This window comes from Meriones unguiculatus, chromosome 17 (genome assembly GCF_030254825.1).
Source record: "Meriones unguiculatus strain TT.TT164.6M chromosome 17, Bangor_MerUng_6.1, whole genome shotgun sequence".
In the NCBI taxonomy this organism is placed as follows: Eukaryota; Metazoa; Chordata; class Mammalia; order Rodentia; family Muridae; genus Meriones; species Meriones unguiculatus.
In genome coordinates, this window is record NC_083364.1 from 5,285,941 (window position 1) to 5,309,395 (window position 23,455).

The 23,455-nt window shown below is 54.0% G+C and overlaps 2 protein-coding genes across 8 annotated transcripts; one reads left to right on the top strand and one right to left on the bottom strand.

The window, feature by feature from the left end:
- Positions 1–962: 962 nt before the first annotated feature.
- Gli1 (GLI family zinc finger 1) lies at positions 963–12,422 on the top strand. Of its 5 annotated transcripts, none has more exons than XM_060370950.1 (12): positions 963–1,348; positions 4,342–4,467; positions 4,692–4,784; positions 5,426–5,621; positions 5,834–5,981; positions 6,478–6,567; positions 6,652–6,789; positions 7,036–7,185; positions 8,472–8,636; positions 9,002–9,235; positions 9,851–10,115; positions 10,550–12,422. In XM_060370950.1, the coding sequence occupies exons 2-12, from the start codon at positions 4,368–4,370 to the stop codon at positions 12,292–12,294; spliced, it is 3,324 nt and encodes a 1,107-aa protein (XP_060226933.1). In that variant the 5' UTR covers positions 963–1,348; positions 4,342–4,367; the 3' UTR covers positions 12,295–12,422. The 5 variants fall into 5 exon arrangements, with proteins under 5 accessions (XP_060226933.1, XP_060226935.1, XP_060226936.1 ...); XM_060370952.1 differs by lacking the exon at positions 963–1,348 and adding an exon at positions 1,628–1,781; XM_060370951.1 differs by lacking the exon at positions 963–1,348 and adding an exon at positions 3,561–3,996.
- Arhgap9 (Rho GTPase activating protein 9) lies at positions 12,372–20,832 on the bottom strand. 3 transcript variants are annotated; one of them, XM_060370959.1, is made up of 15 exons: positions 20,359–20,832; positions 19,843–20,053; positions 17,545–17,625; positions 16,993–17,114; positions 16,609–16,702; positions 16,346–16,441; positions 16,162–16,260; positions 15,807–15,948; positions 15,617–15,727; positions 15,097–15,195; positions 14,881–14,958; positions 14,702–14,755; positions 14,314–14,448; positions 13,775–13,880; positions 12,372–12,811 (listed from the first exon to the last, which is right to left on the bottom strand). In XM_060370959.1, the coding sequence occupies exons 2-15, from the start codon at positions 19,960–19,962 to the stop codon at positions 12,640–12,642; spliced, it is 1,509 nt and encodes a 502-aa protein (XP_060226942.1). In that variant the 5' UTR covers positions 19,963–20,053; positions 20,359–20,832; the 3' UTR covers positions 12,372–12,639. The 3 variants fall into 3 exon arrangements, with proteins under 3 accessions (XP_060226942.1, XP_060226944.1, XP_060226943.1); XM_060370961.1 differs by lacking the exons at positions 19,843–20,053; positions 20,359–20,832 and adding an exon at positions 18,996–19,144 and having other exon boundaries at positions 16,993–17,051; XM_060370960.1 differs by lacking the exons at positions 19,843–20,053; positions 20,359–20,832 and adding an exon at positions 18,996–19,144.
- Between the last annotated feature and the right edge of the window lie 2,623 nt (positions 20,833–23,455).

The following is a 23,455-nucleotide window of genomic DNA, read 5'->3' on the forward strand; positions in this document are numbered from 1 at the left end:
ACACCCTGATTTACTGCTTGCAAAGTCTCAGACCTGTCCCTCACTTCACCTTACTTTTAAAACACACTTACCTTGCAGACTCAAGAAGGTGGTTTACAGAGTGCTGAGGCTTGAGAGATCTGTCCGAGGCAAGAGACTTCCTTTTCCCACCATGCTTTTGCTTCTTCTCTCTCGGGTGCTTCTCCCCTGTGTCCAGCCATCGTGGCAACACAAGTGCAGAGAGATAGGATACTCCCCTGTCAGGCACTATCTGGGGACTCTCAGTGTATCCTGCTGTGCCCTCTGGTGTCTTCGTGTTCTTGTAGCTCCCTCCCCGGGCGCCTCCCTGGGCTTTTGTGACGGGAACCTGTCAAAATTCCTTAGTTTGGTAAGTCAATCAATTCGACTTGGAGAAGTGCCCTGTGCCAAGACCAGCAGAGGGCGCGAATGCCTTAAACACAGAGGCGTGGAGGTGGCAGCCGTGTCCAGAGTTTGGAGCTGGAGGACCGAGGCTCTCCGGAGAGGCACTCCAGACAGAGGGTCCTTCAGTCTGCACATCCTGCACTGAAACCTGCAGCCCGCCTTCCTCTTTCATGTCCCGTAGGTCGCACCCCAAAACTTTCTACAACACAATTCTTTTTGCTTTCTTGCCTTTGGGGACTCTCAGTCTACCCTGGTGTGCCAACTCTCCCCAAATCCTCCACGTTCCATCCGAAGAGTGAGCTTGGCCTGTACACCACAGCATGGAGAATGCTCAGTTAAGACCAACGAAAGCGGGCGGAAGGCCGTACCTTCAAAGTTAACTTTCTGGGGTGAGCTTTCCCCCTCCCTCTCCCGCAGCGCAATATTTTGCTTAATGTTTTCCTGGCTCCTCTTCAGGGCTCGTCGTGGACGGCCGATCCAGGGCTCCGCGCCGGGATTTCCTGTGCACCAAGAGCAGCGTGTTCGGGAGGGGGGATAGTAGGCAGTGTAGGGTCCCTCAAGGGAGGGGGAGGATCTTGGGGGTCCTGGGGGTGCCGTAAGCCCGGCACCCCCTCTCTAGCTTCTATCCACCCTACCTCATCTTCTAGAGCCGCCCGGAGGAAGGATATAGGAGGGAAGTGAGCGGGAAGAGCAGCGCGCGCGGGTGGCAAGAGCGAGAAAAAGTTTTTGCGAAAGAAAAAAAAAAAGTTTGCGCTTCTCGCGGGTGGTCCCGGCTCGCGGCCCGGCGAGCTGGGCCGGCGGGAGGGCTGGGGGCCAGGTTGGGGGGGTGGCACCGAAGCTGCACTGCAGGGGCCCTGTCGCCCCCCCTCCCCTCCGCAGCCTCCCCCCTCCCCTGCCCAGTTTCCAGTCCTGGACCACGCATCCCGAACTCTGCGCCCCGACGGAGGTGAGAAGGGGGGCAGGCGGACAGACCACCTGGGAGCGATGGGGGAGGGGGCTGGGGCGATGCTGTGACGCCCAGGGACTCACCCCATCCCAGAAGGAGGCCTGGAGCGCTGAGGAGATAAGGGATGGGAGAGATTGGAGTGAGCTTTTGGGAAGTGTAGGTGTTTTCCTCGTTTTGCTTTGATGCGTGCCTCCTTTTCTCTGCACCTCCTTTTCCCTCTGACAGTCCGCGTCTGCCTCAGGGCTCTTTGTCCGCGCCTCTCCTACATATTAGCAATCTCTCCCCTTCTTGAGGTTGGCATGAAGAAGCAGTTGGGTCGGCCAGCTGGAGGTCTGCGTGGTAGAGGGAACTCCAGGCGCGCCTCTGAACGCCGTTGGAAGAAGCCAGGGTTGCTAAGACGGGGCCACCGCAAAAGCAGGGAGAGCCCAGTGGGGTAGGAGGCGACCCAGTCTCTGAGGCCGGGCTGGGACTGGATCACTGACCTGCTCTGTGACAGATGTGCCCGTGGGGTTTGGGGGCAAAAGGAGTGGTTTGGGGTTAGATAGGAGGCTGGCTGGGTTTCCTAACGTCTAGTGAAGGCCTTAGAAAAATCCCTAGGAATTTTGGACTTTTGAGTCCCAGGGACTGTGGGCAGGGCCTGAGGAAGAGCAAATGCCAGGGAGACCTTGTCTTGACCCTCTGACCTCAGGACCACCAGGGCAGCTGAAGCCAGGCGCCAGGAGACCCCTACTGGGGCAGAGCGGGACCACCGGCTACTGCCAGCCTGTGTTCCCCGGCTGGCCCCCCGCCCAAACGGGAGCTGGGGACCGAGGCCCCTCCTCTGCCTCAGACCACCCTGCCTGCCCTTGCTCCCCGCTCTGAATCCTCTTTCAGGCCCCGTGACCCTGAAACAATCAACCCAGGACAGTAAGCTTTGGGGACAGGATCAAGGAACGAGGACTCCATAGAGACCGGGGGTTCTGGGTGTCTGGGGAACTAGAGACACGGAGGTACAGGTCCTTCCTTCCGGTATTGGGGGAAAGATGGGCAGTTTCCTAGGAGAAAAGTTCTTGAGTGCGGGTGATCTTCCCTAGGGGGCGGGGTTCAGAAGGACCCCCCCCTTATCTCCCTGGGCATCCCCGCTGGACAGGCGTCTCCGACTCGCCCTTGACGTCACTAGGGGGTTCCCGGGGGTCTCTTGGGTTAACCCTTAGGAAGCCGACTGATATCCTCGGGAATCTGAGGACCTCTCGGTGCGCCACCCATTCGCTCCAGCACTTCTTTCTCGGTACTTTCTGCTCTCTTCTTTCGCACTCCGCTATAGGGACCCCACTTTCCAACAGTGCCCCCCCTGCCGCGCGCGCCACTGCCTGCTCTCGGGATGCGCTGAGGGAAGGGAAGAATGTTCCACCCTCCCCCCCCCCCGGCTTTTCTGGGCTCCCCAGGCGGGCGGGGGAAGCTGCGCCGTCTGCAGCCAGAGCCCGCGGCGGCGACTTGGGTGGGCCGAGAAGGCACGGGGGCGGGGAAGGCGGGGCCAGGAGAAGGGGGTGGGGCCGACTCCTGGGAGTTGGGGAGAAGGGGTTCGTAGAGGACTCCAGAAAACACACACTGAAGATGATTCGGGTCTGGCAGGCCAATTCTCAGCGCTCTCTGCCCCATCACGCCCAGAAACTTTTACCGAAACTGGAAAAGTTAGCGACGTCTTCCTTTACTAGCGTGAAGGGGGAGGCGTGAGTGGGCTGTGGCACGCGTGGGCGAAGAGGGCTGTCGCCCCGTTTTCGTCGCGTCTCTTGGGGGGCGGTCAGGCAATGGGACAGGAAAATAAGTGTGACATCTTTGAGGGAAACACCTAGTGTCTGGGGGTCGTTTGCGAGTCCTCCCCTTCCTTTGAGTGAGTCAGAAGAGAGAGGCGGGAGACGTGCCCCCTCGTCCAGCTGCCAGCCAGCTGTGCCCCCCACCCCCAACGTTAGTGCCAAGGTCGAGCTGGGAGGTCTTGGATGCGGGATCTCAGCTGGAAAAGGAGGAGTTAGCAAAGGTAGCCCGGGCTGCAGCCCTTGGGCTGGGTCGTAGGGTCCGGGTTCCGTTCCCCACTTTACCCCGCCCTCACCCTAAATCCCAGCATCCCGGGATCACCCACCGCGCCGCCGGCCGGCTCCCGGTGGTTCTCCACCCCACCCCGCCCCACCCCACCCTCTGCTCCCGGAAGACCGAAAAACCCGGAGTGGAGTCCAAGCTAGTGGAGGAGGGAACGTGGACCAGCTCCCTGCTCTCTGACTCCTTTCTAACAGAGGACTTTGTTTTCTCGTTCTCCTTAAGCCTTTCCTTAAAGTCCCTGTCCACTTCCGTCCTAAACCTAAAGAGTTAGGTAGGCCCGCCTCAGACCGCCTCAGAATCACTTTAGTTTCCATCCTTTTTGCTCAACAGACTGGGAGACGCTCTGCTCTGAAGCCTTATTCCCTCCCACACACAGTTCTCTGTCTGAAAGGACACAGCATTTGTGTTCTCTTCTGGCCCCACCAGTCAATCTGGACTGAAGCGAGGTCTCCCTCTACTGGACACTGGAGAGATTGCATAGGAGTTCTTGGACTCAGACAGAGCGAACAGCCCTGGGCATGAAGTCAGATCACCATCATACTCCTCAGAGCTGGCCCACGCCAGAACAAGAAACGGTAGAGGGGGGGGAGCAAACAAACAAACAAAAACAAGCAGTAGAGGGCTCATTAAAATCGCTCGGAACTTAGATTGAGTCCGTGACATTCCCATGTCATACATAGAAACTCCTACCCATCCCCCCAAAGATCCCCAAGACTGGCTGCGTGTGCCTGCTCTGTTGGACATTTCCTTTAATGCAGCTGAATGACAGCGTTTTCCACTTGATTTCCATGACCGATTTCTGAGAGAGGAGTTAGGGCCATAACGGACATGCCGGCCACGTTTTTGTGCCTGAGACCTTCATTTCTCCTCTCTGTTTCTCTCCATCTTTGTAACTTGCAGATCTATGCTCTCTCCTGCAGTGCCCCTCGCCTTTCTCTAAGACACCATGTTCAACTCTATGACTCCACCGCAAGTCAATGGCTATGGTGAGCCATGCTGTCTCCGACCCCTCCCCAGCCAAGGGGTCCCCAGCTCGGGAACAGAAGGTAAGTGCATTGCATTTCAGTCCCTGGGCCTTGAGGACCTGGCAGAGCTCCCTTCTGGCTCCAGGCTCCCTCTCAGCCCTATCCCTGCCCCTATCTACGGGAGGAGGGTTTTGAGACCCCATATCCTGTATGGTTGGAACCTGGGAGGGTGTCTGATGTGGGGTTCCCAGGTAAGCCCTGCACCCCCATTCACATGCCCCACTCCAGCTGGCTCTCTTTTCTAGGACTTCCTGGTTTGCCCTTTTGCCACCAAGCCAACTTTATGTCAGGGCCCCAGGGTTATGGGTCTGCCAGGGAGACCAACGGCTGCACTGAGGGTGAGGACTCAGGCAAATCTCCCTTCCCTCTGCCCCTCAGGGACTTGTTCTGAAGGACACGGGAAAGCAAGGACCAAACTCAAGAAAGGTCCAGAGATGAGGGGGATCAGAGAATGATCAAGAGGTTCTGGGTAAGGCTGGAGAGTTGGCTCAGAGGTTAAGATCACTGGCTGTTCTTCCCAAGGTACTGAGTTCTGTTCCCAGCAACCACATGGTGGCTCACAGCCATCTATAGTGAGGTCTGGTGCCCTCTTCTGGTGCTTATAAATAATAAATAAACAAATCTTTTAAAAAGAAAAGAGGTTCTGGGTAGAACAAGGCAAAAGCATTTTGCTTTTTGAGTCAGTCCCCACTACCCAGTATATGGAGACGTGGTACCTTTACTGTATTTTTTCTCTTTTTAATTTTATTTTTTATCAATTCATGTGGTTGTGTCTCTGTGAGTATGCACATGTGCTAGTGCTCTGGAAGGCCAAGGATGAGGGCCCATCCCTGGAACTGGAGCTGTGGACTGTGAGCTGCCCGATGAGGGTGCTGGAAATCATACTCAGGTCCTGTGGAAGAACAGTGAGTGCTCTTAACCACAGAGCCATCTCTCCACTCCCCTTTTACTGTATCTTAACTTCTGTCTCCTGCCCTAGGGCCGCTCTTTCCTCCTCCCCGGAGTTCAGTCAAGTTGACAAAGAAGCGGGCGCTCTCCATCTCACCGCTTTCTGATGCCAGCCTTGATCTGCAAACAGTTATCCGCACCTCACCCAGCTCCCTTGTGGCTTTCATCAACTCACGCTGCACATCTCCAGGAGGGTCCTATGGCCACCTCTCCATTGGCACCATGAGGTTCTAGCAGCCTCAAACCAAGAGGCCCCTAAAATATGTCCTGAAACCCATTAGAAGACTCAGATCCTTCTAACCTCCAGCCCAACTTAGTCCTTACTCCTCCCCGTGCACTGGAACCCTTTAGGACCTCCCTGGGGCTTCCTCAGCCAAGCACAATAGAGCAGGGCTCCTGGTGACTGACAGGCTAAACTAACAGCCTCCTCTCTGCCCAGCCCGTCTCTAGGCTTCCCACCACCGCAGACAGGTCACCAAAAAGGAACCTCGCCTTCCTATGGAGTCCAGCCCTGTGTTCCACACGACTCTCCTCGGGGCGGAATGATGCTTCACTCTCAGCCCCGGGGACCACGTCCAGCCTGCCAGGTGGGGCCCTCCACACTGTTGTGGTATGGTGGCTTCTCCAGCTCAGGAGAGATGGGTGGTGGATTTAGCAGGGGGACAGCAGAAGGAAGAGAGCAGATATAAAAGCTTTTGGTTGGGGTCCGGAGAGATGGCTCAGTGGTTAAGAGCACTGTCTGCTCTTCCAGAGGTCCTGAGTTCAGTTCCCAGCAACTGCACCGTGGCTCACAACCATCTATACTGGGGTCTGATGCCCTCTTCTGGCGTGCAGGTGTACATGCAGATAGAGCACTCATATATGTAAAATAAATAAAGGGTTCAGCCTTTGAGGTTACTCAGACTCTCCCAGAGAGAGCACACTCTTCATCCCACTTAGCACGGCTGTGAGGAAACTCTTCCACACTCTGGGATCCTGCTGTGTGGGCGGGGGCCGTGGAGCACAGAGACGGGCACGGTTTTTCCTTCTGACTGCCCCGTACTCATTTCCGTACTCATTCCCACACCTCTTCTCCTGGGGAAGCTCAAGTCAGAGTCGGACATGATGGTCGGCAAGTGTCCAGAGGAGCCTTTGGAGGGAAACATGTCCAGCCCCAACTCCACAGGCACGCAGGTAAAGGAAAGGCAGGGCTCTCCCTCTGGGACCCGGGCAAAGCTTGCCACGCCAACGACCCCAACATTGTCTCTCTTGTCCTAGGAGCACCTGCTAGGGATGCTGGATGGGCGGGAGGACCTGGAGAGAGAGGAGAAACCTGAGCCGGAGTCTGTGTATGAGACTGACTGCCGCTGGGATGGCTGCAGTCAGGAGTTTGATTCCCAGGAGCAGCTGGTGCATGTGAGGCCGGGGGTGGGGGGGTAACAGAGGGCTGGTGGGAGCCTGGAGGAGTGAATGGGGCACCGGTCTGGCTGAGGGCAGAAGGTTCAAGGGTACGAGGTCAACAGATTGCGTGCTCAGTCCTGCAGTCGGAAGCTCAGAGTAGCTTGAGATGTGGGGCGCCCTGCCTCCCTTTCCCCCAGGCGGCAGGGCTAGGAGTGGTGAAAAAAGGGCCATGCAGCGTAGACCCTCTCGGTCTCCCTCCAGCACATCAACAGCGAGCACATCCACGGGGAGCGGAAGGAGTTCGTGTGCCGCTGGGGCGGCTGCTCGCGGGAGCTGAGGCCCTTCAAGGCCCAGTACATGCTGGTGGTGCACATGCGCAGACACACGGGGGAGAAGCCGCACAAGTGCACGGTGAGCCCCCCCACGTGAGAAACCGAGGTAGGGCCCAGGGAGGCCGGGAAACCGAGGTAGGGCCCAGGGCGGGCCGGCTCCCAGAGCCCGTCCCAGGCAGGCGCGGAAGGCCCCGCGGAAGGCCGTCTCCACAGAAAGGTGAGCGTAGCGGCACACGCTGAAGTGTTCTCAGTTGCATTTTATGGGACGGGCACACACGTCCCAAGGTGTGCACGTGGAGGTCAGAGGCCAACTGAGCGTGCCCTAAAATATCGTCTTGGCATGGTGCATGCACCTGTGACCCTAGCACTCGGGAAGCTGAGGCATAAGAATAAAAAGTTTGAGGCTAGCTCTTAAAAAACCAAAACAAGTCAAGCCTGATGTCACATACCTTTAATCTCAGCATGTAGGAGGCAGATCTCTGTGAGTCGAAGGCCAGCCTGGTCTACATGATGAGTTCTAGGCTAGCCAGAGTAACGCAGTGACATTGTATCTCATAAAAAAAAATAGCAAACAACAAAAAACAAAACAAAATGAAGTTTTAGATAAAAAAAAACAAACAAACTTATTTTCCCTTTAATCTTACTTATTTATTGTTTCTCGAGACAGAGTTTCTCTGAAGCCCTGGATGTCCTGGAACTAGCTCTGTAGACCAGGCTGGCCTTGAACTCTTGGAGTTCTGCCTGCCTCTGCCTCTGCCTCCAGTGCTGGGATTAAAGCCATGAACTACCACCATCTGGCCCCTTTTGATTTTAAAAGAAATGAAAACATGTGGTTGGTGGGCATGGTAATGCAAATATTTAATCCCAGCACTTGGAAAGCAGAGGCAAACACATCTCTATGAGTTTGAGGTTAGCCTGGTCTTCATAGTGAGTTCAAGGCCAGCCAAAACTACATAGTAGACCACTTGTCTCAAAATAATAATAATTATTATTATTATTAATAATGAAAGTAAAAGTGTATTTATGGATCCTTTATTGTGGGACCCTTCGTCCTGCTAGTATGTGAATAGGGGCATCAGTGATAAAGGACACTCATGTAAGCCTGATCTCCAGATGACCCACTTTGCAACCATGTAAGCCCAGGGAAGAGGGGCCTGTTCCAAGATGCTCACTGCCTCACTGCTGTCCTTCACCCCGCGCTGTTTCCAGTTTTCTCTGTCTTTAGCTCCCATCAGTCTTGTGCCCTGATCCTCGGATTCTCCGAGGTCCCCATGCTCTCCCATTTTTAGTTATATTCTCTAGTGTAAATCCTTAAATCTCCGTGTCCTGAGAAATGTTGCTTGGCCCCTTCACATCATCCCCTAGTTTGAGGGGTGTCGGAAGTCGTACTCACGTCTAGAAAACCTGAAGACGCACCTTCGGTCGCACACGGGTGAGAAGCCTTACATGTGTGAGCAAGAAGGCTGCAGCAAGGCCTTCAGCAACGCCAGCGACCGCGCCAAGCACCAGAACCGGACCCACTCCAATGAGGTGAGAGCCTTCTCTGAGCGGAGCCCCCTCTGAGCGGAGCCCCTGTAAGGAGCCCCAGGACTCACTCCCATCCACAGACGTGCCTTCCCCTGAGGTGTGATTCATATGGAAAGCACAAGTGTAAAGTAGATCCCTGACCCCTTCAGCTTCTGAATTTGGTGGCCTCACAGCCCTGGGGATGATTTCTGTTCTCCGAGGCCCGCACCATGTTTTTCTAGGCCTCCTGTTAGCTGGTCATGATTTACTCCACCTCAGGGCCCACACTCCCCTTACTTCCCGGGATACTGTGCGTACTCCCTCACTCGTGGGCTTGTAGCTCTCCTGCTTTGATCCCTGGCTGTCTGGCTTGGCCCTCTACTCAACAGAAGCCGTACGTGTGCAAGCTCCCCGGCTGCACCAAGCGCTACACCGATCCCAGCTCGCTCCGCAAACACGTCAAGACGGTGCACGGGCCTGATGCCCACGTGACCAAGCGGCATCGAGGCGATGGCCCCTTGCCGAGGGCGCCGCCCCTCTCCACAGTGGAGCCCAAGCGGGAAAGGGAAGGCGGAGGGTCCATCAGGGAAGACAGCAGACTGACTGTGCCCGAGGGAACCATGGTGAGCCAGCCAAGGAAGCCTCGCCTCTTTATCCCAGCATGCCCTGAGGGCCTCCTGCCCTTTCCTAGAAGGACCCGCTCCTATACACCAGGCTTCTGCCATAATTCAGGGTTGCTCCATGGCCCCAAATCTACAAATTTTGATTGGATGGGCGGGGCTGGGGTTGCTTCTGGGAGTATGAATTAAGCAAAAGCTCTACCACAAAGTAAATCTTCAATCCTCCTAACATTCTCCGTGCGCATCTCATACGGTTGCTGGGGATTGAACTCCAGACCTCTGGAAGAGCAGCCAGTGTTCACCTCTGAGCCATCTCTCCAGCCCTACGGGCTCGTTCTCAAACAGAACTTTAACTACACAGTTCCAAGCCTTTGACGGCATATTGTGTGTATTCTTCACAACGAGAGGAAACAAGGCAAAGGGAAATTGTCAGGGTCACGGAAGGAAGGCGGAATGGAGGCCCAGCAGGGACCCCTCTCCTTTTCTTCCCCTCTACCCTAACCTCCCACGTAGTCCTCTCCACCCTCGTCCGCCTGTCCTCAGCCCTTCAATCGCTGGGACACAGGCTTCCCGGGGAGCGAGGGAGGGCGCCCCCTGCCAGTCTCACCCTCCTCACAGCCACAGCAGAGCCCGGGAGCGCAGTCCTCCTGCAGCAGTGAGCACTCCCCAGCAGGCAGCGCGGCCAACACAGACAGCGGTGTGGAGCTGACTGGCAACGCAGGGGGCAGCACGGAGGACCTGTCCAGCCTGGATGAAGGACCCTGTGTCACGGCCCCTGGGCTCTCCACTCTCCATCGCCTGGAGAACCTCAGGCTGGATCAGCTGCATCAGCTCCGGCCAATAGGATCCCGGGGTCTAAAACTGCCCAGCTTAACCCACGCCGGTGAGACCTGGGTGCGGGCAGTGGTTGCTGCGCTGGGCTATGGACCTGCCCTGAAGTTGGCAGGCCGAGGTGGTGCTTTTTATTGTTTGAAAAATACTTCCCTTGAAGATGTTTTTCCTTCCATCAACCAGAAAACCGTGAGATATAGCTAGGCATGGTGGTGCACACCCAAAATCCCACCACTGTGGCAGGAAAACGGTGTTTAATACATCGTGATATGTTATCACATGTCTGTGTGGCAGTGTGCAAACTCTGACCACCTGAAGTCCCTGCTGAAGCAGGAGCAGAGTAGGTGTGGAGAAAGGAGAGGCCGCCAGTGTGGCTAGCACGGGACTCTACCGTGAGGTTTCAGGTGGAGGTTATTCCTCGGGAAAGGCTGGCTGAGGATCAAGGGGGCTCCCGGCCACCTGCCTTTCTCTCCTTGTCATTTGCAGGTGCGCCTGTGTCTCGCCGTTTAGGCCCCCCGGTCTCCCTTGACCGCCGCAGCAGCAGCAGCTCCAGCAGCTTTAGCTCTGCTTATACGGTCAGCCGCCGGTCCTCCTTGGCATCCCCTTTCCCTCCGGGATCCCCACCAGAGACCGGGGCCTCATCGCTACCTGGCCTCACACCTGCCCAGCACTACATGCTCCGTGCAAGACACACCTCGGCCAGGGCAGACGGTACCCCACCCACCACAGCTCAGAGCCTGGATCGGATGGCCGGTCTTCCTGTACCTCCTTGGAGAAGCCGAGCTGAGTACCCAGGATACAACCCCAATGCAGGGGTCACCCGGAGGGCCAGTGACCCAGCCCGGGCTGCTGACCATCCTGCTCCAGCCAGAGTCCAACGGTTCAAGAGTTTGGGATGTGTCCACATGCTCCCTAGCGTGGCAGCAGGGCGGAACTTCGAGCCCCACCTCCCCACCTCTGTCTACTCACCACAGGCCCCCAGCATCACTGAAAACGTTGCCATGGACACAAGAGGGCTACCGGAGGAGCCAGAGCTTGGAACTTCCGTGATGGGCAATGGCCTGACCCCATGCATGGACTTTTCATCTGTCGATGCTCTGAGATATGGGGCCCCTGAGGAGACAGCGGCTGAGCCGTATGGAGCTAGGGGTCCAGGCTCCCTGCCTCTTGGACCTGGTCCACCGGCCAACTATGGCCCTAGCCACTGTTCCCAGCAGGTTTCCTATCCTGACCCCACCCCAGAAACATGGGGGGAATTTCCTTCCCATTCTGGGGTATACCCTGGCACTAAGGCTCCGAGTGGAGGGTATAGCCAGTGTCCTCGACTTGAACACTATGGACAAGCGCAGGTGAAGCCGGAGCAAGGGTGCCCAGTGGGGTCTGGCTCTGCTGGATTGACACCTTGCCTCAGTGCCCACCCCAGTGAAGGGTCCCCAGGCCCACAACCTCCATTTTCCCATTATCCCCAGCCCCCTCCTCCACAGTATCCCCAATTAGGTCCCTATCCTCAGCCTCCCCATGATTATCTTTCATCAGAAACCAGGCCTGGCCTCAACTTTGAACCCCCCTCTCCTTCCACAGGACAAATCAAAGCTCAGCTCGTGTGTAATTATGTTCAGTCACAGCAGGAATTGTTGTGGGAGGGTAGAGGCCGGGGAGGACTCCCCCACCAGGAACTTCCCTATCAGAGCCCCAAGTTTCTGGGGGGTTCCCCAGGTAGTCAGAGCTCTGCAAAAGCTCCGGCAGCTGCATACGGATCTGGCTTTGCTTCTGCTTTGGCCAATCATAAGTCAGGCTCCTATCCTACCCCTTCCCCATGCCATGAAACTTTTGAAGTGGGGGTAAACCGGCCTTCCCATAGGCCGGTAGCACCGCCCCGGCTTCTGCCTCCACTGCCCCCTTGCTATGGACCCCTCAAAGCAGGGGATGCCAACCCTAGCTGTGGCCACCCTGAAGTGGGCAGGTTAGGAGCCGGCCCTGCCTTGTACCCTCCCCCTGAAGGGCAGGTGTGTAACCCTCTGGATTCTCTCGATCTGGACAACACTCAGCTGGACTTTGTGGCTATTCTAGATGAGGCTCAGGGGCTGAGTCCTCTTCCTTCCAATGAGCAAGGGGACAGCTCTAAAAATACCCCACCTCCCTCTGGGACTCCCAATATGGCAGTGGGTAACATGAGTGTCTTACTGGGGTCTCTACCTGGAGAGACACAGTTCCTCAACTCTAGTGCCTAAAAGGATAAGGAACCCCAAGCTAATCATGAGGTGCCCAGGGATGGGCGGTTTGGGCTGGGGACTGTATTTAGTCTATGTATGTTCCAGGAAAAACTTTATTAATGACAGTTTCTGACAATAAAGGAATGCTGAGAACAAGTGCTTTATGCGTCATGTGGGAGAGGGTCAGGTGGGGTTCATATACTTCCTCTTCAACACCCCTCCTCATCTAAAGGCACAAGTGAGACTCAAGAAATGAAGAGTGTCCTTTGGGAGAGTTTATAGGATGTCTTCCAAATAAAACCTGTTACCCCTCTCCAAAGACTTGCTGACAAACCACGGGAAGCTGTCTCTTCCTCCCCCAAGTCAGGTGAAGATGCTGGCAAAGTTGTCGAGCATCAGCTGAGTCAGCTGCCCAGGGTAGACCACATGAGCTGTCATGTCCATGGCCTCCTGCTCAGGTCGAAACAGCGTGGGTCCAAACACAATTCCCAGATTGTGGGCAGTCATGCGGTTCTTATCAGAGTGTGCTATCACCCTGAGGGCAAAGTCAAGGAAAGGGGAGATAGGCAATAGCTGCCCACCACAAACAAACCAGAATAGCCATATTGGGTCTGAGCAGGGTTGACGTTACTCTGGGACCTCTCTACATGCTGGCTGGAGGAACCATGTACAAAGTCTTGTGGACATAAACATGTTTTTGTTTTAATCCCAGGTGTGGGATGTGGAACTGATTCAGATGGTCCACATCAGCAAGCTATTTGCCTCATGCTGGGTCTGAAAGGAGCTTTTGGCAAATAGTTAAAATCTGAGGACTCTGGAGAGTGCTAGGGCCCAGAGAGTGTAGAGGAGCTCAGAGAAAGAACAAAGTTGCTGCTTCCCTCTGCAGCTCCTGTTGCTGTTGATGCAACAGGAGATCTCCTGAAACGAGGATTGGACTGGCTCCAAGGAACCTGACGACCCTAACCAGCAGGAAAGAGTTAAGAAAGAGAACTGTGTCCCCTCTCCCACTAATCCTTTCTCTCTCCTACCTGGTGTTGGGGTTTTGGAAGGGATTGGGAGGCGGTAGGGAGAAAGAGATATTAAAAAAATGAGATATAAATAAAAAAAGATAAAAATAAATGTTTTTAAGTACACCAACAACAGGGCTAATGGGTAGCAGAGAGGCGCTGGTGGAGAAACCTTCAGGGTACAATCTGGAGGCACAATCAGGGGAGAGCTACCTGCTTCCCAGCTTCAGGGTCAGCCCCTAGAATCCTCTCTGCTCACTGTGTGGCAGGCTCACATTCAAATGTGCCCGAGCACAGCTCAGCAAGCCACCCCCTGCTCCTTGGGAGACTAAGGCCAGGAAGGGAAGGGAGAATCCCCTTACTTCTCTCACAGTACCCCTCCTTGTAGCTTGTGTTTCCCCCATGTAATGCTGAGCTGGCCAAAGGCTTGGATCCTCTCCAGGGAACACCCCACTCCACCTTCCTCAGCAGGAACTCTGGGGCTCCCTCACCTGCACAGGTGCTCCAGGATGTACTGCAGCGTGTCTCGGTTGGGCCTTGGCAGTGAGTCTATTAATTTCTGTATTTTAGAAAGGCACTGCTCTGGTTCAGAGAGTTCTAGAGAGAGTGATTGAAAGGACAGGGGATGAGGTTTAGAGAAGGTGTTACAACAGGGCGGATAAATTTCCTCTTTCCCATGTCCATGAATGATACTATTTGGCTAGTGCTCTCTGCTCTCTCTGCTCTCTCTGCCTCTCTCTCTCTCTCTCTCTCTCTCAGACAAGATTGAACCCAGGACCTTACACATGGTAAGAATGTAATTTACTGCTGAGCTATATAGCCCTCCACTTTCCTGCATAGCCCAACAGCGGCTTTTAGAATTCTTGTCACCTCAGCCCTCTCAACATTTACACACATATTCCCCAACCTCCAAAACTAGAGTTTGGCATGTAAATCATTTTCCATCCCCATAGGAAGAATGGAAGGGACCCTCTGTTCTATTCTTAACTTCCTCCCGTGTCAGGGGTTATCCAGAGCTCTTAACCCTTACCAAGGGCATCTCGAAAATGAGGCAGCAGTGGCAGAGGCACCAAGGGCTGCGGCAGCTCACGAAGGAAGAGCTTCAAGGCTCCAGTGACCACATGGATATCATCCCATTCAGCATTGTCTAAATCTAATTTGCCTTCTAGAAGGTAAAAAGAGATTCCTTGGGTTGAAGGATCAGAAGAGCCAGAGAAACCCAGATTCAAAGATCAGGAATTTCGGGGGGGGGGGGACAATCAAAGCAGGTCACAAGAATGTGGTGATGGTAGGGCCACAGCAGGGCATGACGAGGGAGAGGCTAGGCACAGCCTTTGTAGGGGCAGGGGGCATGGGGGACTGCACGGGGTACAAAGAGGGCTTAGAAGTTAGAGTCTGGGGGCTTCCCATGTAAGTACCTTGTCCTGGCTGTTCCGGGAACATATATCTCCCATCAGAGGTTACTGCTCGTTCTGCAACATGCATGAGAAAAAAGCAGCCGCTGAGACACCCAGTTCCAACCTTTCACTCGGAACCACTCTAGGTTCTGAGGTACAGGGGAGGAAGGCTGCTTTTAGATATATTTACGTCCTCTCACCTCTGTCTACCAGGAAGCGAAGTTTCTGGACCACTGCCAGGTTCCCACTCACCCGGTAAATGCCATCCACCTCTAGACCTAGGATGAGGTACAGGGAAGAGGACAGTTCTAACTCTGAAGTGTGCATGAGGGAGCGAGGGTCAGTAGAAAGGCAGAGGTGGGGGAGGGGATGCTAGGGCTTCAAAGGCAGATTTTGCGAGTCTTTGGGAAAACAACCTTTTTTATCCACCGCCTCAACACAGAGCCGGACAAAGCTGGGCACAGTGTCCCCTTCCCGTTGGCACAGTGATTCCAGCTGGCAACCAAACACCTGGTCTGCAGAGGAAGTGAGTGACGTGGGGAATCAGTAAAGGTCTTCAACCCTGTTGTCGCCTGGGGCAAGAAGGCCCTCACTCTGACCCTCCCGAGCAATGAGCTGGGGAAGCGGGGATGTCAGTAGGCTCTAATCTACTGAAAATTCTACTTCGAGCCTCATTAGAGTTTCGGTTAATGCTGAGATTAGGAATATAAAAGCTCCTGATCAGACCAGGCAGGATGCCTCCCTTACCTGTAATCACAACAACATTCAGGAGGCTGAGGCAGAAGGATTGCCCAAGTTTGAGAAAAGCCTAGGATAAATACTGAGAGCCTGTTGCAGCAATAATAAAATAAAAAAACCCAAATCTACACCAAATAAAAGCACCAGGAAAGCCGGTGCAGAGCGCAGCGAGCGCCCGGCTGGCCTCTCCCACCGCACCTCGCAGCAGACCCCGCTCCTGAAGGCTCTGCAAGGTTGGCCTCTTGGCGATCAGCCGCTTTAGCTTGCTCCGCACGCGGTTCTTCTGCTCAGTCCCCTCTGTACACCGACCTGCAAAGTCCGGGACAGTGAGCTCGAGCGGGCACCCTTCCCGGCACCCCAGCCCGGCCAGCTCCGTCCCTCTCCGTACTGGAAGTTCGGCGGCTGCTGAGCCGCATCAGTGACTTGGACACCGGCTCCGACTCCAACTCGTCTTCCTCACCAGCGCTCAGCTCCGCCAGCTCCGCGGGTCCGGAGCCCGACAGACGCAGCTCCAGCGGGTTCTCCCGATCCTAGGCCCGGCCGCGGGGGCGGGAGGTCAGAAGGGGGAACATCTGTACCCCAGCTTGATGCCGGACCCCCACATTCCAGCCCGAGCCAGGCCGGGGCTCCCCCCGCCCAGACCGCCGGGTCCCACAGCGCCTCCCTTCGCCCCTCCCCGCCGCGCGAACCACGCGGGCCTCAGCTTCCCGGGCGTCGCCTCCCGGGGTCTGCACCCCTCTCACCAGGCGCTCGATGACCGCCCGCAGCGCGCGGTGCCAGGCCCGCAGCTCCGTCTCCTCGTCGGACTGCAGCAGGAACTCGTGGCCGGGGATGGTCCGGATCTGGGAGTGGAAGAGGGCGGGGCAGGCTGGCGTCAGCGGGGACGAGCGCCCGCGGGTCACCCTGCTACCCCGGGAAAGCACTCACGTGCAGGACGTTTCGGCGGCTGGACAGGTGGCGCCCGTTGGCCAGGGCCGCGCCGCGCAGGTCCACGCTGCTCTCCGGCCGGCTCCCCGCTGGCGCCTGGCAATCACAGGAGAAACTGAGGCTGAGCTTTTGTTTCCTCACCGCTTCCCTCGTGGGAAAGGTGAGCTGCTTCCCCTTTTCTTCCTCGCCGTCCCCGCCTCAGTCGGCCTGAGGCGCAAACCAGTAACCCCAAACCCTTGCTGCTCGCCCTGGCCTATACTCACCCAGCCTTGGGAGGGTGCAGACTGCGGCGGCCGTTCTCGGTAGAACACAAGGCTGTTACCAGTTAACACCACCCAAGCAGGGCCCCAGTTCTTCCTGTGGGGGAGGAGGGGGAGGAGTAGAGGTAGTTTATTTAGACTTTCACCTGAGCCGGGTTGGAGGCGCACGCCTTTAGTCCCAGCACTCTGTAGGCAGAGGCAGGTGGATCTCTGTGAGTTCCAGGCCTGCCTGGTCTACAGAGTGAGTTCCAGGACAGTCAGGACTACACAAAGAAACCCTGCGGGGGGAGCAGAAAAAGAAATTTTCCCTGAGCCTCTCGCATCATTACATGGTTCTCTATCCTGCGGGCTCCCACAACCCAGACCCTTGGTATACTGAGTTCTCACCTGAGTTTGCGCCCTCCTTGAGCAATCTTGGTCATGTTGAGTAGGCCTGATTTTTCCTCCTGGGAAAGGTATGAGCACTGCCTGTGAGCCACCCGGGACCACCCACAGCCGCCAATGGTTCTCTGTAAGTGACGTCCGGTGAAGTTGGGGGGGGGGGACTGGAGAAGAGCGAACACCCAGAAAGAAAATGCTTTTGAGGAGCAGGAGTTGGGAGGGGGCGTTTTGCAGAGAGGATCTTGGCATTCCAAGACAGGAAAGGTGGTCTACATAGTCACGTGAGGTCATCCAGGCGCTGTGGCCGAGCCCCACACGGCCTTGAGGCTACAGGCTGTTCTGAAAGGTCAAGCCATGGGGTGCTGTGGCTGAGGTTTGGTAAACCCTGAGGATGGGAATTTGAGACAGGTAGAGGAACCTTTGATTTGGAGGTCCTAGGTTGTAGAAGGAATAAGGGAGTGCTGTGGGTGATAGGGCAATATTAGAGTGGGAAATGAAGAATGCCTTACATAAGGAGGAAAGTCATAAAAAATTAACGTTTTATGGGAGGGTTCTTACCTGCGGATGGAGCTGTTCCTGAGGTTGTGGGGCACCACTGTCCCTGCCCAAAGGCTCTGTCTGCTCCATGGAGCCAGGTTTCTGAGTTTAGGGGGACACAAAGCAACATCCAGATAGTAGGTGCCTCAACGCTTCTCACAATTCTTTCTTTTGATCTTCTGAGAACCCCAGAGAGAAATGGGGGGAAGAGATTGAGGGGACAATGGGACAAGCAGGAGGGAAGGTTTCTTGAGACAATGGGACTGAAGTGGGATCCAAGTATTATTGGAGATGTTAGGGCCAAAGCCTGTGTCCTTCCAACTCTAGTGCTCTAAATTCCGTCAATTGTTCCCAATAATCAATCAAAGGACAGAGAAAGATTTACCTGGGGTTGGAGAGCATTAGCTATCATCTGGAGGGGTGGGGCCAGGGTAGGCCGGCTGTATTTTCAGCATCCTCATAAGAGGTTAAAAACTAGCTCCATTTCCAAGAGATCTGACACCCTCTTCTGGCCTCTGCGGGCACTGCAGGCATGCCCATACCCATAAATTTTTTTTTTTTATTTATTCAACGTGACCACATTGAGAGGCTGAGGAGATGGCTCAGCCAGCAGTTAAGAGCACTGGCTGTTTTTGCAGAGGATCCAGGTTCAATTCCTAGCACCCACATGGCAGCTCACAACTGTCTGTAACCCCAGTTCCAGGGAACCTGACATTCTCACAGGCATACATGCAGGCAAACACCAATGTGCATTAAAAAAAAAAGTAGCCACATTGAGAAGTGCATCAGTCATATAAGTAGATCCAATGGTCCCCAATTCTGCTTTTGGGGTCCTAACATTAGGTTTGAGTTTGAACAGAGGGCAAACTCATACACCTTTAGTTCCAGTACTTTGGAGGCAGAGACAGCGGATCTCTGTAAGTTCAAGGCCAGCTTGGTCTACATAGTGAGACCCTGCCCCCCCCCCCAAAAAAAAAGGATTGTAATTAAGCAGCCCTGGTTAAGGTATGGTCCTTGCTCATCCTTGTCTGGTTAAGGTATGGTCCTTGCTCATCTTTGTCTCTGTCCCATTCTCTGCTGACTCCGCTTCTCAGAACAGTGTGAACTGTCTTCCTGGGAGACAAATCCTTCCTGGCTGGCATTAGGACCCCAGCCTTTTACTTCCCTAGCCTAAGCCTCCTGGGGTAATTCTAACTCCCTGGGGTCTATGTATCAGTGGTCTGATAGCTGAAGGAAGTCACACACAGCCTTTCTTTCTAGAATTCTGTACTGTTGGGAGCTGCTCCCAGGCACCCAGCCTTGTAGCGGGGGATGAGAGGTGATGCAAGGCCTTCAGGTCAGGGACCCTGGTCTTCGGGGAGAACCATGAGGTTACCAAACACAGGAGGGGCTTGGATCCTGCTAGAGGAGTGGGGAAGAAGGGGGTAGTTATGCTGTCCATGTCCCCCCCAATCTCTCTCCCGTTCACTCACCGTCAACTCTGTACCAGGGTGACCCTGGTACAGGGGTGCAAACCCCAGTCTCCGGCTGCTTTTTTAAAATTCTCCCTTCACAGTCTTCTTTGCTCTTCTCACTTCCTGTTGCCAACTTCCCTCCTCCCCCATGCAACCCCGCCCCAAGGCTGCAGGAAAGGGGAACAGGCTTTGGGGGGTGGTGGTGGGGAGGAGAGAGTGCCCCTACCTCACATCTTTCAGAGTAAAAGACAACACCAAGAAGTGAGAGACAATGCTAGAGGAGTATGAGAGCTAGGACGAGTTATCCACAAGTGGGGATGGGGGAAGGGCAGGCTTGCTTGTAATCCCAGTCCTTGGGAGGCTGAGCCGGGACAGCTATTGGAGTTTGAGGTCAGTCTGGCCTACATAAGGAGTCTGGGTCAGCTGGGCCTACTACAGAGTAAGACCCTGGCTCAAAAAACAACTGATAAAAGAGGAGGAGGGGGAGGAGGTGAGCAAGGGACTTATAATTTTAGAAGGAACTTGCTGGTGTACTGGCTCGAAGACAGGACATAGGACAAAACTTGCCCTGGGCTAGGAGTCAGAACTGGAGAAAAAGCAGTCAGTTGGTCTTTCTTCTGTTGTGCCGGACGTCTAATCCCCTCAGGGCCAGTGTAACTTTGCTGTCCTCTCTCATCCCCTACTTGGTCTTCTCAGACCACTTCAGCCTCTTCGTTGTGTTCATCTCATTCAATCTGCACCCCCCCAACTCCCTCTCAGTTTCTTAAGAGAGGGATGCTATCTGTGCTGATCACCGCTGCACCCAGAACAAGGCCCAGCTGTAGTGTAGTAGACAGACCATCTCAGAGGAAGATTTATAACTCACCATGTTCGCGCTGGCCTCTGTCATCCAGCAGTCCTTGGAGAGAGAGCTTTCTCTTGGCCCTTCCTCGAGGGGTGTCAGGAAGCAGGGCTTCAAACTGGCCATGCTCACACTTCTGCACATTTTGTGGGGACAGGAAGGAGGCTCCTCGGAAGTAACGTGGAGTTGCTGAAACAGGTAGAGCTCCTCCAGGGAGCATGAAACAGCTCTGTCCCTGCAAAGAGTTGTGGAGGAGGGGCAGGTGATGACAGATGAGACCTTGGCTGAGTTGTCAAGGAATGCAGGGGAAAGCTGCCGGAAATGACGTGAGACCTAGACAGCTTGGCGCTAGAGGGGGTAAGGAAGGGTGCCACCGTGGTGTGGGTGAGAACTAGGCTCATCAAAGGAAAGCAAGAGAAGGCATCGGAAGCTAGGGCAAATCCCCTCAGTGAGCCTTTAAAGCCAAAAAGAGCTGGTCCTGGGTGCTGGTGGGAGCCGGAGAGACAGGCAGGCGAAGGGGGAAGGTTGCAGCTTACTCACCAGAGGGAGGCGCTGTGGAAGGAGAGTGAGTCCTCTGTCACATTTGCAGCTGGAACAAGGATGGGCAGGGAGCCTGGGGCACACCAGGTGCCTTGCCAACCACCAGGCCAAGTTGGTCTTTCAAAGCAGTAGGAACCTGTCACCTTTAGTCAGAGATACCTGCTGTCCATCTGCCCCAGTATAAGTGAAGGGATAGAGGGAGCGGAGCTGGGGTCCCTGAGAAGGGCTTTGTAGATTTCCCCAGGTGCTTGGCCACCACTGGCCCAAAAGCATTGTGATCAGCTGTGTCACCTACAGGAAAAAGGGGTGCTGAGGTTCCAGAAGGATGTAGGAGAGGGTACCTCCATGCAGAGGGACATGGTTCTGAGAGCTGTGTGTGTGCTAAAGAGAGAGACAGGCGGCGGATGAACAGACCCTGGTGGGAGAGACCAGCCCAGGTTTAGGGGCTGAGGACTCCTGTTTGGTGTGCCTGATGAGGAAGTGTACAAATAAGGTGAGAGAGAGGATGTGGTCAGCAGCCTACATATCGGGCAAGGCAGGAAATCAGAGAAGGGAACTGAGCATGGTAATTTTTCTTTAAATGTCTCATAGAGGTCACCTGAAGTTACAGGGTCAGAAAGAGCTGGTCCTGGTTGGAGCCCTGAGCTGGACACAGGAAGACCATGAGGGGGAGGAATCAGGCCGAGAGAAGAACACAGGCAAAAGTACAAGAAATGATGACTAATAAAAGGTTATGGCTTATGACCCTTTATTAAGTTTGCACAGGCCTCAGGGTCTCTGTGACCAACTGCCTCAAACTTAAAGCTTTGTTTTCTGTGAAGACAGACAATCAGAAAAACTAAGAACAAATGAGAGGGAAAGAGGAAGGGGTTAAGAGAAATCTTAAATCACCTTAAATCCTGTCTAGAACACCTTAGGGGGTATGATCTCTATGCATTGGTCTTTCGGAGGAGTCCTCAGGTTTACAATGGGGCTCCATATATTTGCATTCCTGTTTTATGTATATGAGTGTTTTGTCTGCATGTATGCAAATATCAGGTGGTTGAGGCGTCCACAAAAGCCTATTGAATCCCCTGGAACTGGAGTTACAGGCAGTTGGGAACTGTCATGTAGGTGCTGGGAATTGAACCCAGGCCCTCTGGTAAGAGCAGCCAGCACTCTTGGCTGCCGAGCCATCTGTCCAGCTCTTTCATTTCTACTCTTACAAGAAGTGAGGCACTGCCTCCTGTGTGAAGGAGCTGTCATGAACTACAAATGGCAAAGAAATAAGCTCCATGAGCAGCTCAAGGAGGGACATAGTACATTTCCTATTTACAACTGATTTGAGGACTGGGCACACATGGTTCAGTAGTTGGTCATAGTGGCTCACCCCCAGGAGGCAGAGGCCAGGCTGGTCTACATGGTGAGTTCCAGGACAGCCAGAGCTTCATAGTAAGACCCTATCTCAAAAACAAATAAAAATGTCGTGACAGGTTGGGCACTGACATCACTTTCTCCCTGGTGGACAGTGGGACGGACTTACCTGGGACTGCCAGCAGCTGAAACCGGCCTTTCTCACTTCTTTGCCTTTCCTCCATTGTACAGTGTAAGATCTTCACTTTCGGTTTTGTAGAGTTGGAAAACAGAGTGTGTATCTTTTCCTTCTGTGACTTGAGGCAGCCGGCTCTCCTTGTCTCTGGACATAATCTGAGCTCTGGCAAATTGGTCCTCCTCCTCCATGATCTTCCTCTTTAGTTTGTCCTATTTTCACTGGATGGAGACCACACCCCTTATCTCTTTCTTCCTTCTTCCCAAAGGCTTACTCATTCAGTGTTTAAAGATTATTATTATTATTATTATTTTGTTTTTTAAGACAGGGTTTCTCTGTGTAGCTCTGCTGTCCTGGACTCACTCTGTAGATCAGGCTGTCATGCCACCTGCCTCTGCCTTGGTGGCATGTGCCACCAAGCCTAGTAAAATATTTTTTAAAAAGTCAGTAGTAGGGGGCTGGAGAGGTGGCTCAAAGGTTAAGAACACTGGCTGTTCCAAAAGTCCTAAATTCAATTCCCAGCAACCACATGGTGGCTCACAACCATCTATAGTGTGATCTGATGCCCTCTTCTGGCACACAGGCATACATGCAGGCAAAATACTATATAAATAATAAGCAAATCTTAAAAAAAATAGTTAATATTAATCCCTGTACTTGGGAGGCTGAAGCAGAAGGATTTCTTTGTAGGCTGCCTGGGTCTACAGAGTGAGTTCCAGAGCTACACAGAGAAACCCTGTCTGGAAAAACAAAAACAAGTCAGTGTCACTGTTCAGTCAAGGCTGGCCTTGAACTCAGTCTGTGCCCAGGCTGGCTTCAAATTCATGGCAACTATTCTGTCTCAGCACCCTAAGTGCTGAGATTGCAAGTGTGCCCCTCACTGCAGGTGTGCACCTCCTCATTGGCATTTTTTTTTTCTTGGCAGTGGTGGCTCACACATTTAACCACACACTGGGAGGCAGAGATAATTGGATCTCTGTGAGTTTGAGGTCAGCCTGGCATACAAGGTAAGTTTCAGGACAGCCAGGGCTACACAGAGTAGCCTGTCTCAAAACAACAACAACAAAAATAAAACGGGTGAGGGTGGGGACTGGAAGGATGGCTCTGGGATTAAGAACTGCCCTGTGGGTACTTCTGAAAGAGCAACCAGTGCTCTTGACTGCTGAACCATCTTTCCAATGCCCACTGACTTTTATTCACTTTGAAACTTTTTCAAGTCTCCTTTCTGTCTTTATAGAAATTTCTGGGACTGGAGAGATGGCTCAGTGGTTAAGAGTACTTTCTGCTCTTCCAAAGGACCTGGGTTCAATTCCCAGCACCCGCATGGTAGCTCACAACTGTCTGTAACACAAATTCCAAGGGATCTGACACCTTCATACCAATGCCCATAAAATAAAAATTAAATAAATTATTAAAAAAGGGGGATGGAGGGTGGTATTGGGAGGGGAGGAGGGAGAGAGCTACAGGGGGTATACAAATTGAATAAACTGTAATTAATAAAAATTAAAAAAAAAGAAATTTTCTTTTACTAGGCTCTTAAGTTACCAGTTACAAGTGGGGGTTCATAAG